This window comes from Cyprinus carpio, chromosome A2 (genome assembly GCF_018340385.1).
Source record: "Cyprinus carpio isolate SPL01 chromosome A2, ASM1834038v1, whole genome shotgun sequence".
Classification (NCBI taxonomy): Eukaryota; Metazoa; Chordata; class Actinopteri; order Cypriniformes; family Cyprinidae; genus Cyprinus; species Cyprinus carpio.
In genome coordinates this window covers 27,639,892-27,654,891 of record NC_056573.1, presented here as the reverse complement: position 1 = coordinate 27,654,891, position 15,000 = coordinate 27,639,892, and the positions used below count along the sequence as shown (strand labels likewise).

Here is a 15,000-nt window from a genome sequence, read left to right as displayed (position 1 = left end):
AGCCTGCTGTACGTTTATAGAGGAAAAAACCTCAGGATGGGGTCAAAGACGAGCCAGAACAGAAACACACTTTATCACAGACAGAGAATGTGCAGAACATCTTAAAGGGACAGTTCACTCAAAAAAGATTTGCTCAAACCCAAAAAATGTATTTTTATGTCCATCTAATAAAAGTTAATGGGGTCCAATATCATTTAGACCCGTGTACTCTTTAGTGTTTCACGAAAGAAAGTCAGTCAAGGTTTGAACGACATGATGATGAGTAAATGATGACAGAATGATCTTTTCTGGATGAACTGTCCCTTTAATAAAACTAAACGAACTTGCATTTATTAATTTAGCAGATGCTTTTAATCAAAGCAACTCACAAACGAGCAATAAAGCAAACCTCAGGTACTTTCTACTTTTTAACATCCTGTTTTTGGCACTGAAAATTTGTTTCATCATGTGTGAAAAATAAATATTAAACATAAAAAAGTGTGATATTACCCTTTTAAGATAACATTACTTAAATTGAAAGAGTTAAGATCAGTTTTTGTATATATAGCTTTATGTTAGAAATTAACATTTCTTATTGAATGTCAGTATTTGCCTCCTTTATATTATCTGCATGTCTGTAAATTGGCAAAAAAAAAAAAAAAAACATTATCTGGAAAAACAATAAATAATAAATGTAAAATAAATTATGATATGACCCCTTGAAGATAACATAACCCAGTTTGCAACACTCAAATTATCAAGTTAATATATATATGTATAAATAATTTATTCATATGAGTTTATTTATATAAACATTAAAAATATAAATATGCATTTATATAAATATAATATATATATATGTTTTTATTTAAATTATCATTTTAATTATTTATATATATATATATATATATAATATATATATAATATATTATATATTATATAATATATATATATATATATATATAAATATATATATTTTTTTTTTTTTGTATATACATTTTTTTTTTTTTTTAAATGTTTGAAATGAAATGTGTCTGAAATATATATATTTTTTTAATAGCAAAATTTGCCTCCTGGAATTTTTTTTCTGGTCATTTTATGCTTTATATTTGTTACAACGTGTTTGTAAATTATAAAATTATATAATATTATCTTGGAAAAATAATAAATGTAAAAAAAAGTGTGATGTGACCCCTTTAAGATGACTAATTATGCAGTTTGAGACAGTCAATTATATTCAGTTTTATATATGTTGTCTTGTGTTATGCAACAACAGTGTCTTATTAACTACATAGTGTCATAGTGTAAACTAACTAAACTTCTATAAAATCTGGGAAAAATACATAACAAATGTAAAAAAGGAAAGATCTTAGACATCAGGCTGAGCTCGGAGCCCATTATTCTTCTCTAAATGCATGTGCTGTAATCTATTCTTATCCACAGCAAACCCCTTTCCTCCATTGAATCATGCGTCTATTAAAACGTCTACAAGCTCATAAACTTGTACATATAATCAGAATTAACGAGAGGGCAGTTAGAGCGTCTCTCCTGAGGAACCGTGTGGTGAAACGCTTTGAGATGGAGCGCTGGTGTCGTCTGTATCCGGAGCGCTGTGTGTCTGAGCTTTACCTCACCAGCTGGAAATGTTCTCGCGGTCGGGTCTCCAGAGCGCTGCGGACGCTTTGATTGAGATACAGGAGAAAAGCAGCGCTGGGAACCAAACACACTTGATGTGTGGCTTCAGCTTTAAACAACGGATGGATAAAAATGCTGATGAATGAGAGTTCATGTGAGTTCATTGATCCAGAACTGAACATGTTAAATCTACAGTAATGTTCTAGAGTTCCGAAGGCTTCAGGAACAAATTAAGTGCATTTATGCTAACGTTCAAAAAGTCTAAGGCTGCATTTATTTGATCAAAAATACAGTAAAATAGTGAAATATTATTATAATTTAAAACAGCTGTTTTCTATGTGAATCTCTGTTAAACTGTAATTTATTTCTGTGATGCACAGCTGTATTTTCAGCATCATTACTCCAGTCTTCAGTGTCACATGATCTTCAGAAATCATTCTAATATGCTGATTTGCTGCTCAAGAAACATTTCTAATTATTACCAATGTTGAAAACAGTTGTGCTGCCAAATATTTTTGTGGAAACCGTGATACTTTTTATTTTTCAGGATTCACAGATGAATAGAAAGTTCAAAAGAACAGCATTTATTTGAAATAGAAATCTACTGTAACATTATAAATGTCTTTACTCACACTTTTGATCAAGCTAGTAGAGAATAATTCACAAAACAGATAGAGTGGTTTAAAGACACATCAGACCAGATCTCAGAGGTTTAGTAACTTGAGAAGGACTTAAACCTTCTCTAGATGAGTTTAACTGTAATGATGCTGAAAATTCAGCTTTGATCAAAAAAATAAATTACATTTTACAATATATCCACACAGAAAGCAGCTATTATAAATTCTAATAATCTTTCACAATATTACTGTTTTTTTTCTGTATTTTTTTATTAAATTAATGCAGCACTGATGAGCAGAAGAGATTCTTCTTACCGACCCGAAACTTTTGACTGCTAGTGTACAGTATGAGAGAGAGAGAGAGAGAGAGAGAGAGAGTGTGTGTGTGAGAGAGAGTGTGTGTGTGTGTGTGTGTGAGAGAGAGAGAGAGAGAGAGAGAGAGAGAGAGAGGAGAGTGTTGTGTGAGAGAGAGAGAGAGAGAGAGAGAGAGAGACGAGAGTGTGAGGAGAGAAGAGAGAGGGAGAGAGAGAGAGCGTGAGATGTGTGTGTGTGTGTGTGTGAGAGAGAGAGAGCGAGCGGGAGTGTGTGAGAGAAGAGAGAGAGGAGAGAGATAGAGCGAGAGAGGGAGAGAGTGTGTGTGTGTAAGAAGGTGAGAGCGTGGGTGTGGTAAGATAGAGAGAGAGAGATAGAGTGTGTGTGGTGTGTGTGTGTGTGTGTGTGTGTGTGTGTGTGTGTGTGTGTGTGTGTGTGAGAGAGAGAGAGAGAGAGAGAGAGAGTGTGTGTGTGTGTGTGTGTGTGTGAGAGTGTGTGAGTGAGTGAGTGAGTGAGAGAGAGAGAGACAGAGAGAGAGAGAGAGAGTGTGTGTGTGTGTGTGTGTGTGAGAGTGTGTGTGTGTGTGTATGTGTGTGTGTTTGAGAGTGAGAGAGAGAGAGAGACAGAGTGTGTGTGGTGTGTGTGTGTGTGTGTGTGTGTGTGTGTGTGTGTGTGTGAGAGAGAACGTGTGTGAGTGAGAGAGAGAGCATGTGTGTGTGTTTGTGTGTGTGTGTGTGTGTGTGTGTGAGAGAGAGAGAGAGAGAGAGAGAGAGAGAGAGTGAGAGACTCTGATATGAGTGAAGCACTGGAGCGTTACGAATGTTTCCAGCTGGTCCGGCCGGGGTTTCCCTGGAGAACACAGTGTTGCGTTATGATCTGCAAAAAGAAACACGGCCGAACATTCTTACAAATAAAGCTTTTTCACTGGCATCGATGGTTTCGTGAAGAACTTCATTTCCGAGGTTTTAGTGCTCAGATTCTCCAGCTCTCGGAGGTTTTTCTGATTTCATCTGGCAGCCTCCTGATCGCCGGCCAGAAATGTGTTTGCTGTTATCCAGCCATCAGCTTTATTTGCTCCAAGTGTCATTATGTGAAATCTGAAAATGAATTATAACAGCTGATCTCAGTCCAGCAGTGGCTCTTTCCCACATTCATTAAAGCGCTTTATATCCTCTTATGTTCATCTGTCTGTTTCCGCGCCGCTTCATTCTGCAGTTATTTTTAGCATTGATTTTGAATTGTGATCACGTGATCTAAACATTGTGTAGGAATCTTAAAACCAGGGATCACTGCAGTGTTTCCAAGCAGATACAGACATGTTTGCGTGCATGTTTACTTTTGACATTCATCTCTATACTTCTTTGTGTGAATTAACCCTTTATAAATTCTGTTTCAGTGCTAACATAAACTGATATTACTCAGCTACACGTTGGACAGTTAGTTTCATTAGTTTAAAGGTCATTTAAGTCTTATTTTGCTGGTTATTTACTCACCCGCAGGACAAAAGTAAAGAGGATTTTTAGCTGAAACCGTCCTCCTCGGTGATCCATATAATGCAAGTCAATGGCTACCGTCGCTTTGAGAGCCAAAAAAAGCATATCTAGAGGCAACACAAAATGAATCCCCGTGACTCCTGATGATATATCGAGGTCTTATGAAGAGAAACGATCAGTCTGTGCAAGAAACTGAACATTATTTACAGCCTCAGACAAACATGAAATACGATTCTTTTCTCTGAACCGATTCTTTCGGACAGTTAGATTCAATTAATTGATTCAGTTCACTAGTTCATTTATGTAATCACACAATGACGTCATGTATACGCAATTATATTATTAAAGCACCCAATAATGACGTGAAACGTGGATGTTTTATGTGTCTAAAGCATATAAAGCGAATAAACTCGTCTTCATCAGCTCACTGTTTTACATAAACAATGAGAAACCTTAAAAACGTTAATTTGTCCCCTTCATTCAAGTGTTGGGGTCACACATGCGCAGATCAGCGGCTCATCGGTCTTCGGTCCGAGTCTAACGGTTTCCTCAGTTCAGTGACTGTTGATTCTGAACTGAATCTCTGAATGATTCATTCATCACAGGATCTGATTCGCTGCTGTTTCGGCTCATTTCCAGTCGGAGTGACTGTCAGGTGTCTGAAAGTGAGTTCTGATTCAGTAACTTGTAGATCTGTGCTGCTCGAGACACGAACTGATTCAGTCTGATTCAATGAACTGATTCAACTAGTTCACTAAAAAGAATCAGTTCAAAAGAGTGATTCGTTCGTGAACCGAACATCACTCCGGAGGCTCTGGATCACAGTTAATAATGCTGTAAATAATGTTCAGTTTCTTGCACAGACTGATCGTTTCTCTTCATAAGACCTTGATATATCATCAGAATGATCTTTCAGTGTTGGTTCCTGGAGTACATTTTCAGATTGTATTACTTCAGTGTTTGGGTCTGCATGAGATGAGCTGTGTTTGCTGTGTTTGATCTCATCAGGTTGTGTGAAGGGCTCGTCTCCTCGTCTGGCTCTAGAGAAGAGTCTCGTCTGGCCGTCCAAAGACACACAGTGTGTCCACATGCTGAAACACCTGCATCACGGGGCCCGCATCACTGTCCAGATGCCTCCCAACATCCAGGGACACTGGGTCTCCACCAGGTGAGAGAGAGAGAGAGAGACAGAGAGAGAGAGAGATTCTATGTTTATCAGTTCAACTTTGGTGTGTGTGTGTGTGTGTATTATATATTTACTTTATCTCTACATTAAAAATTAAGGATGTTTACATATTTTTATTTAAGAATTTTGTTAAGAAGATTTTAATTTTAATTTCCCCGAATGAAATATTCCAAAGTAAGTAAAATATATAAACACAAAATCAGTTTCCACTCATTTTAACTTCATGAAAAACAATCAGTCCATTTCTTTAAAGCACAAAGAAAGCCTTATGGGTTTGGAATGAGAGTGAAATATTATTTATTTATATTATATAATAATATATTATTTAAAGTTATTATTTTATATTTATTTTTGTATTATTTTATAATATATTATTAAGTATTATTAAATATTATTATTTTATAAATATTAATTTTTTTATTTAATAAAATAATATCATTATTTTTTGTTTTATAGATCTTATTAAATATTTTTTAATAGTGTTTGATAAAAAAAAATCAGATTTGGTGAATTAATGATGTTTTTGGGGGGAATTATTTCTATTATTAATTATTTTATACAATATTATTTAATAGTATTCTGTTTTATTGTCTTATAAATTGTATTTAATATTAAGTTATTATTTTATAAAATGTTATTTAATATTATTTAATATTATCCTTGTTTATGGTTTTATAAATTGTATTTTATATTTGTATTATTTTATAAAATATTTTTTGGCATTAATTAATATTATCCTTATTTATTGTTTTATAAGTCTTATTTAATATTTTAATAACTTAATATTTGGTGAGTTAATGATTACTGGTTTGTGTTTTGGGGGGAATTATGAATTATTTAATACTTGTAATTATTTTATACAATATTATTTTGTGTTAATAGCATTCTTGTTTATTGTTTTATAAATGTTATTGAATATTTGTATTATTTTATAAATTATTATTTAATACTGTTTAATATCCTTGTTTAATGTTTATAAAATATGATTTAATATTTGTATTATTTTATTTAGAAAATTTGTATTACTTAATATTATCCTTATTTATTGTTTTATTTAATATTTTATCAAAATATTTGGTGAGTTAATGATGACTGATTTGTAAATAGAATCTTTGTATAAATTATTTAATATTTTTAATCATTTTATACAATATTCCTGAATAGTATTCTTATTTATTGTTTTATACATTTTATTTTATATCTTTATTATTTTATAAATTATTATTTAATACTATTTAATATCCTTATTTTTTATTTTATAAAATATTATTTTATATTTTTATTATTTTATAAAAAAAAATTTTGGTATTACTTAATATTATCCTTATTTATTGTTTTATTTAATATTTTATCAAAATATTTGGTGAGTTAATGATGACTGATTTGTGTTTTGGGGTGAATTATTAATTATTTAATATTTTTAATCATTTTATACAATATTATTGAAAAGTATTCTTATTGTTTAATAAATTTTATTTAATATTTTTATTATTTTATAAATTATTATTTAATACTATTTTACATCCTTGTTTTTTTTTTTTTTAATATTATTTATATTTTTATTATTTTTATATATATATATATATATATATTTTGTATTACTTCATATTATCCTTATTTATTGTTTTATTTCATATTGTATCTAAATATTTGGTGAGTTAATGCTGACTGGTTTGTGTTTTGGGGTGAATTATTCCTCGAGGCAGTGTGTGTTGTATGTGACGTGTCTCTGTTGTCTCGTGGCAGCTGTGAGGTTCGTCCCGGTCCGGAGTTCATCACTCGCTCGTACCGCTTCTTTCACAACAACACCTTTCAGGCTCATCAGTTCTACTACACAGACAATCAGTGCACCGCGCCGAGCCACACGCTGCTGATCCGGGGCCGTGTGCGTCTGCGGCAGGCGTCCTGGATCGTCCGAGGCGGCACCGAGGCCGACTATCAGATCCACGGCATGCGTGTGGTGTGTCACTCGGCGTCTGTGGCCCGAGAGCTTTCTCAGCGGCTGAAGCACAGCTGCAGGGATCCGGGCTCCTGGCTGCCGAACGTGAGCTACGAGCTGTGGAGCGACGAGGGCGACTGCGGCTGCATCTGCGCACTGAACGTCTCCATGCACGAGCTGCAGCTGCTGCGGCTGGAGAAGCAGTACCTGCATCACAGTCTGGATCAGCTGCTGGAGGAGCTGTACCTGGGAGACATTCACACCGAAGCGGCGCAGAGGATGCTCTACAGACCCTCCAGCTACCAGCCGGCGCTGCAGAACACGCAGGTGAGAGCATCTGCAGCCACTGTTCTGTGGTGAAGCATCGTGACATTTCATGACATTTTACACTCCTAGAAAAAGTCTTTATTTGCATTGATGGTTCTTAGATTGTCAAAAAGGTTCTTTAGATTATTAAAATGTTCTTAACACCTAAGAAAACAAATCAAAAATGTTTGACTTGAACGCTCAATTCTTCTGTGGCCTTCCTGCGAAAACCCAAGTTTGGAGTCTTTATTTATAAATGTTATTTATTATTTTTTAATATTAATATTATGTATTATTTTATAAATGTTATTTAATATTAGTGTTATTCATTATTGTATAAAATATCTATTATTATTTTTATAATTATTATATTATTTTAAAGTTATTTAATATTAGTAATATTTATTATTATATAAAATATTTAATGTTATTCATAATAATATTTTGGTATTTTTATGATCTCATAAAATATTATTTACAATTATTATTATTTATTATTTTATGAAATATTATTTAATATTTTTATAATTTTATTTAACATTTTAGTAATTTTATTGTGTTTTTGTCATTTTTATTAGTTTTGGTGTTTTGAAATTGTATATACTGTAGGTTTTTATTTATTAGTTTTAGTTATTTTAGTGCTTCAACTTTCATGTACTATTTTTAATATAAGTATTATTTATTATTGTAAAATAAAATTTATTATTATTATTTCATAATCATATTGATAATATTTTGTCATATAAAATATTTAATGTTATTAATTATTATTTTTATAAATATTATTTAATGTTTTTGTTTTATAACATATCATATAATATTATCATTATTTATTCTTTTATGAAATATTATTTTAGATTTTTATTTTATTAAAAAAAATTGTAGTTTTGTTGTGTTTTTGTCATTTTTATTAGTTTGGTGTTTTTAAAATAGTATATTTTGCTAGAGTGTTATTTATATTTATTCATTTTTATAAGAGATTTTTATTTATTAGTTTTATTTAGTTTGTTATTTTAGTACTTCTATTATTTTTAATATTAGAATGATAATTATCAATATTATTAGCATTATATTATTTTATAATTATTTAACATTAGTAATATTTATTATCATGTAAAATATTTAATGTTATTATTATTTTGTAATTTATTTTTTATAATGTTTTTATTATTTTTATAATAAAAATTTAAAATTTTGCTGTGCTTTTGTCATTTTTATTAGTTTTAGTGTTTTCAAATAGTATATACGTACATTTTTATGTATTATTTTTTATTTATTAGTTTTAGTTATTTTAGTATGTCAGCTTTAAATGAAAATGAGGAATCTTGCCTGTGCAGCTAACTGAAATCAAATATATATATTAAAAGAACGTTGTTTCCATCTGTTATGAGTGGATGAGATGAACTTTGAGGTTTAGCAGCTGCTGTGGCTATCGCGGCACGTCTCTGTTTACGTCTCAGACGGACCGAGGCTTTCTCTCGCTCTCCATCAGGATGTGATGTGAAGTGTTTAGCTTTCTGCTCGAACGCTCCTTCATTTGGCAAAGCTTTAAAGGGAGACTCGCAATAATAATGACAGAAGAGAAGACGGCCGGCCTCGCTCTCACCCGACATCAAACACAGCTCCCTCTGGATGAAGTAATGTCGCAGCGCTCGGCTCTGAGTAAATATCACTCCGATATGAGGCTCAGTCTCCTGTTTTCTCTCAGTGAGAGTCAGTGCTGAAGATTAAAGGCCTAGAAAGATGAACTGATGCACAAAAGAACAGATTGTTCTGTGCTTTAGAAGCTGGTTTATTATGAAACAGTGGATGATAATAATATTGATTATAGATGAATGTGGAAAAGTAATTACATTTGTCTTTGTGATCAGAAGTTATGTCTACTCTGTTGAAATCTAGACAGAAGAACTGTGAGTATACAGTTCTGCTACAAGCTGCTAATCACCTTTGAACTCTTCTAACGAGCTGCTGGGGTTCAGATACAGAAGTCTGCAATAATAGCATTTTTAATGTTTTTGAAGGAGTCTCTTCTGCTCAACAAGGCTGCATTTATTTGATCAAAAATACAGTAAAAATGTGAAATATTATTATAATGTAAAACAGCTGTTTTCTGTGTGAATCTCTGTTAAACTGTAATTTACATTATAAATGTTTGTAAATTTAGTCACTTTTGATCAATTTAATGCATCCTTGATGAATAAAAAAATATATATATACATATATTATGATTTGCTGCTCAAGAAACATTTCTGATTATTATCAATGTTGAAAACAGTTGTGCTGCACAATATTTTTGTGGAAATGTGAAACATGACCATTCAAAAGTTTGGTGTGGGATTAAAAAAATTTTTTTTTAAATAAAAAAATGTATGTCACGGATGCATTAAATGTATCAAGAATGACGTTTATAATGTAACAAAAGATTTTTATTTCAAATAAACGCTGTTCTTTTGAACTTTCTATTAATCTGTGAATCCTGAAAAATAAAATGCATCACAGTTTCCACAAAAATATTGTGCAGCACAACTGTGTTCAACATTGATAATAATCAGAAATGTTTCTTGAGCAGCAAATCATCATATTAGAATGATTTCTGAAGATCCATGTGACACTGAAGACTGGAGTAATGATGCCGAAAATACAGCTGCGCATCACAGAAATAAATTACAGTTTAACAGATATTCACACAGAAAACAGTTATTTTAAATTATAATAATATTTCACATTTTTACTGTATTTTTGATCAAAAAAATGCAGCCCTGGAGATGTGCTCAGACTGAGAAATTAAGAAGTTTATCTTTAGACGTCCCAGAGTTTTATCAGAATCAGGATCTCATCTTCTCAGAATCAGGATCTCAGCTGCGTCGTCTGTCGGATCGTCTCGCGCTCGGACGAGTTTCACCCGGCTGTCCTCCCGCCGCGGCCCGAGCTGACGGTGACCCTGAGCGGTCAGTGGGCGTCCCGCCGCTGCGAGGTCCGGCCCGAGGTCCTGTTCCTCACGAGACACTTCATCTTCCACGACGACAACCACACGTGGGAGGGTCACTACTATCACTACTCTGACCCGGCCTGCAGACACCCCACCTTCAGCCTGTTCGCCCGCGGACACTACAGCCGCGGCCCGCGCTCCACACGCGTCATGGGCGGCACCGACTTTGAGTTCAGAGGTCAGAGTTCAACTCGTTTAACTCAGCAAAACTCCTTACAAACACACAGCTTTGTCTTTTTTATTTGTATCACTATGCAACTAACCAATTCATTCATTCATTAAATTAAAGTCTTAAATTGTAATGGTTCTAAACATAAAAAAATCTAAAGTTTAACTGTCCAAAACAATATATCTATTTTATTTATAGAAATACAGTATATATATATATATCTGAAAAAATTGTGTATATCACAATGCAAAAACAATTAAAATAAAATAATAATATATATGTTTATGTATATTTATATATGTACTGGGTGTATATATATGGTATATATATTATATCTATATATATATATATATATATATATATATATATATGTAAATTAATAAATTATTATATTATATATCTTAAATTGAACTTGGTTCTAAACATAAAAAACAGAAACATATATTTATTTATAGGTTATTTATAGATTTTTCTAATATATCATATACTATATATATATATATATATATATATATATATATAATGCAAAAAATGGTTCTAAAACAATTAAATCTTAATACTCAACATGGACTTTATCTTATTAAAAATATTATCTTTTTCTTTAAAAAAATTGTGTATATCACTGGAAAAAGTGATAAAAATAAATAAAAACAAACATAAAAAAAAAACATAAGCTTTATCTTATGTTATATCAATGCAAAAAAAATATTAAAAGCTAAAATCTTATTAGTTCTTAACGTAAAAATTAAAAAATCCTAACATTCTGAAACATAGGCTTAATCATATATATATATATATAAATGAGAAAATTGTGTATATCATAAATTGATACTCTTAAAACCTTAATGTTTTGAAACAACTTCTTTCTCTCTCTCTCTCTCTCTATATATATATATAATTATAAAAATAAAAATAATAATATATATGTTTATGTATATTTATATATATATATGGGTGTGTGTATATATATATATATATATATATATATATATAGGTAAATTAATAAATTATTATAAATTAAATATAATTTAAAATGTACTGGTTCTAAACATAAAAACCATATATTTATTTATAGGTGCGTAATTATAGATTTTTATAAATATTATTTATATATATATATATCTATATATATATATATAGATATATATATATATATATATAATGCACAAAAATGGTTCTAAAACAATTAAATCTTAATACTCGACATGGGACTATCTTATTAAAAATATTGATCTTTTTATAAAAAATAAAAACAAAAATAAAAAACATAAGCTTTATCTTGTTATATCAATGCAAAATATATATATATATATATATATATATATATATATATATATTAAACCCTAAAATCTTAATAGTTCTAAACATAAAAATTCAAAAATCCTAACATTCTGAAACATAGGCTTAATCACATATATATATAAATTAGAAAATTGTGTATATCATAAATTGATACTCTTAAAACCTTAATGTTTTGAAACAACTTCTCTCTCTCTCTCTATATATACAGTATATAATTATAAATATTTAGCTAATTGTGTGTGTTTGTTCTTGCAGTGAGTCACATGCGCGTGACGCCGATGGATCTGGCGACCGTGTCTCTGCTGAACGTGTTTAAAGGGAACAGCTGCGGTGCTCAGGGCTCGTGGCAGGTGGGCGTGGAGCAGGACGTGACTCCGACCAATGGCTGCGCAGCGCTGGGGCTCCGCCTCCCGCACACCGAGTATGAGCTCTTCCGCTTGGAGCGCGACGCTGCCGGCCGACTCCTGCTGTTCAACGGCCAGCGGCCCAGCGACGGCTCCAGCCCTGACCGGCCCGACAGACGGCCCACGTCCTACCAGACCCCGCTGGTGCAGTGCTCCGCTGGGGGTCAGAGGTCAGAGGTCAGCGCCGCGCAGCGCCTCAGCAACGGCGGCCGGCCCCGTTACCACGGCGACCTGGCGACAGCAGCGGCAGCTGTGCTCTGGAGTTTGGCGTTTATGGGTTTCTTGGGCTGAGAGACGTAAAATCAAACAGATGTTTGTGACCCAGAATGCACTTGACGGGACGAGACGAATGAAAACTGCTGCACAACAGGAACCGCACTTTACTAGAAGCCCCGCGCTTTCACTCCTGACGGGACTTCACATCCTAAAACACATCTGCAAATGAGTTGCAAAGGGAAAAATCTCCCAAAAAACAGATTCTGTCATTATTTATTCATTTTTAATACGACGATGTAGGATCAAATCTGATTTTTCCAAATGTGGCTCCTGGACTGTCAAACTCCAGAAAGAGTCATCAAATGTGTTGCTTTGTTTCCTTAAATGTTTGACAGAAAATGAAAAGCTTAGATGACAAAATGATGACAGAACTTTCCTTTCTGGGTGTTTTTCCCTCTCTGAGTGAGACGTGGATGTTCATATCAGGAGTATTTTATACACGAGTGAACGTTTTAAGGGCTGCATGGAAGGAAAGGGAAATATTGTAACTGTAGATCATCACTGCTGACTTCCACAACCTTTGGTACTTAAGTTTCAAAAGTCCTGAATCACAACGTGAAAAAAATTCAAGCTGGGGAAAAAAAAATTGTGTCTTCGATCCTTCCTGAGCCCAAGGCCAAAGATTTTGTTTTCTGAGATTGTTTTTTTTCTCTCCAAAAAAAAAAAAAAAAAAAAAAACTCACATTTTTTTCTCATCCAAAAGTTTTTTTATCTCATCGAAAAAAAAAAAAAAAAAAAAAAAATCTTGACGAAAAACTTTTTTTTTTATTATCAAAAAACTACTAAAAAAAGAATTCTCATCAGAATTTTTTTTTGATCTCATCCAGACATTTTTTAAATGTCAACAAAAAAACTTTTTTTTTTTTATTTCTTCAAAAAAAATGTATTCTCATCCAAAAAAAAAAACTATTTCCTTCAACAATCATCCCTTAAGAATTTGATCTCATAATTTTTTTCTATCAAAAAAAAAAAAAAAAAATCACATTCAAAAAAATTGGATCTTAACAAAAAACATTTTTCTGATCCAAAAAATCCCCAAACAAAATTTTTATATCTCATTCCAATTTTTTCTCATCAAAAAACTATTTTTTTTTTTAAAGAGTAACTGATCTTAGGACTTGAGCTCGGGGAGCATCTGAGACACTGATCGTCTTCTCTTGACGTCGTGGATCAGCTCTTCTGTGTTTTTAGGAAGGTTTGAGATCAGAGGGAGTTTCTGACCGACGCTGTTCATCTCTGACCCTTCAGAAATATACTGACACTGCTTCACTCTCACAGCAATCAGAAACACCAAAATATGATGATAAAGCGGTCAAATGCAGTGAAAGCATTCTATCCACCGGTTTTACTATAAAGATGCTAAACTACACACTGAGACAGAAATGAGACACGCTTCATTATTTACATCTCTAACACTGACAATGATGAAGTCCTGATAACGAAACACTTCAAAACGCAGAGTTTAGTTGAGTTTAGTAGTTCTAACATTGATTGATTTGTTTTCATTGTGTACGCTGATGAACTACAGAGTGTGTTTCAGTCCTGAGAGCGAAACGCTTTATTCTGACACTTTAACTGCACAAACACACTTGTTTAAGAGTTTGGATGTGTTATATCTTCAGATGAACTCAACAGTGTGTGAAGATCCTCTTTTATCAGTCGACAGCGTCCAAACACTGGATCGTACGAAGACGTGTGTTTTAATCAGTACATTCTTTGGAAAAGAGAAGAAGGAGAGAAAAATAAAATAAATCTATGAAACTTGAACGTGATTGTTTGTTTATGAATTTGCTAAAAAAAAAAATAATAATAATAAAACCTTTTTAGAATTTAGAAGTTTAGATTAGTTTGTTTTCAGTCTGCAGTTGAGCTGGGCATTAATTAATTTGACAAAAATTAACTTTTTTTTTAGCCTTTTGACAATACAGAGATTCATATGATTTTTTTCCCTATATACCAATATACAATATATAGTCATAAATAGCAATATTTATCTACACACACACTGCTGTTTTAAAATGTTTGGATTTTTTGCTCATCAAGGCTGCATTTATTTATCTCATCGAAAAAAAAAAATCTTGACAAAAAACTTTTTTTTTCCATCAAAAAACTACTCATTCAAAAAAAAAAAAGAATTCTCATCAGAATTTTTTTTTTGATCTCATCCAGACATTTTTTAAATGTCAACAAAAAACTTTTTTTTTTTTTTTTTTTTTTTTTTTATTTCTTCAAAAAAATTTGTATTCTCATCCAAAAAAAAACTTTTTTTTATCTCAAAAAAAAATTCTTATCCAAAAAAAACTATTTCCTTCAACAATCATCCCTTATCAGGGAAGATTGCATCAAGGCTGCATTTATTTGATCAAAATACAGAAAAAAAACAGTAATATTGT

General features: G+C 32.1%; 1 protein-coding gene across 4 annotated transcripts in view; it reads left to right on the top strand.

Annotated features, from left to right (window-relative positions):
- Positions 1–13,327, top strand: part of LOC109104400 (protein APCDD1-like) — a 20,001-nt gene extending 6,674 nt beyond the window's left edge. For 3 of the 4 annotated variants that reach the window (XM_042713712.1, XM_042713719.1, XM_042713702.1), the window contains 4 exons: positions 5,045–5,204; positions 6,969–7,488; positions 10,313–10,634; positions 12,183–13,325. In XM_042713712.1, coding sequence (XP_042569646.1) covers positions 5,045–5,204; positions 6,969–7,488; positions 10,313–10,634; positions 12,183–12,622 — 1,442 coding nt within the window. In that variant the 3' untranslated portion in view covers positions 12,623–13,325. Of the gene's footprint in view, positions 1–5,044; positions 5,205–6,968; positions 7,489–10,312; positions 10,635–12,182 lie in introns of all 4 variants that reach the window. The other variant, XM_042713724.1, reaches the window with a different exon arrangement.
- The last annotated feature ends 1,673 nt before the right edge of the window (positions 13,328–15,000 follow it).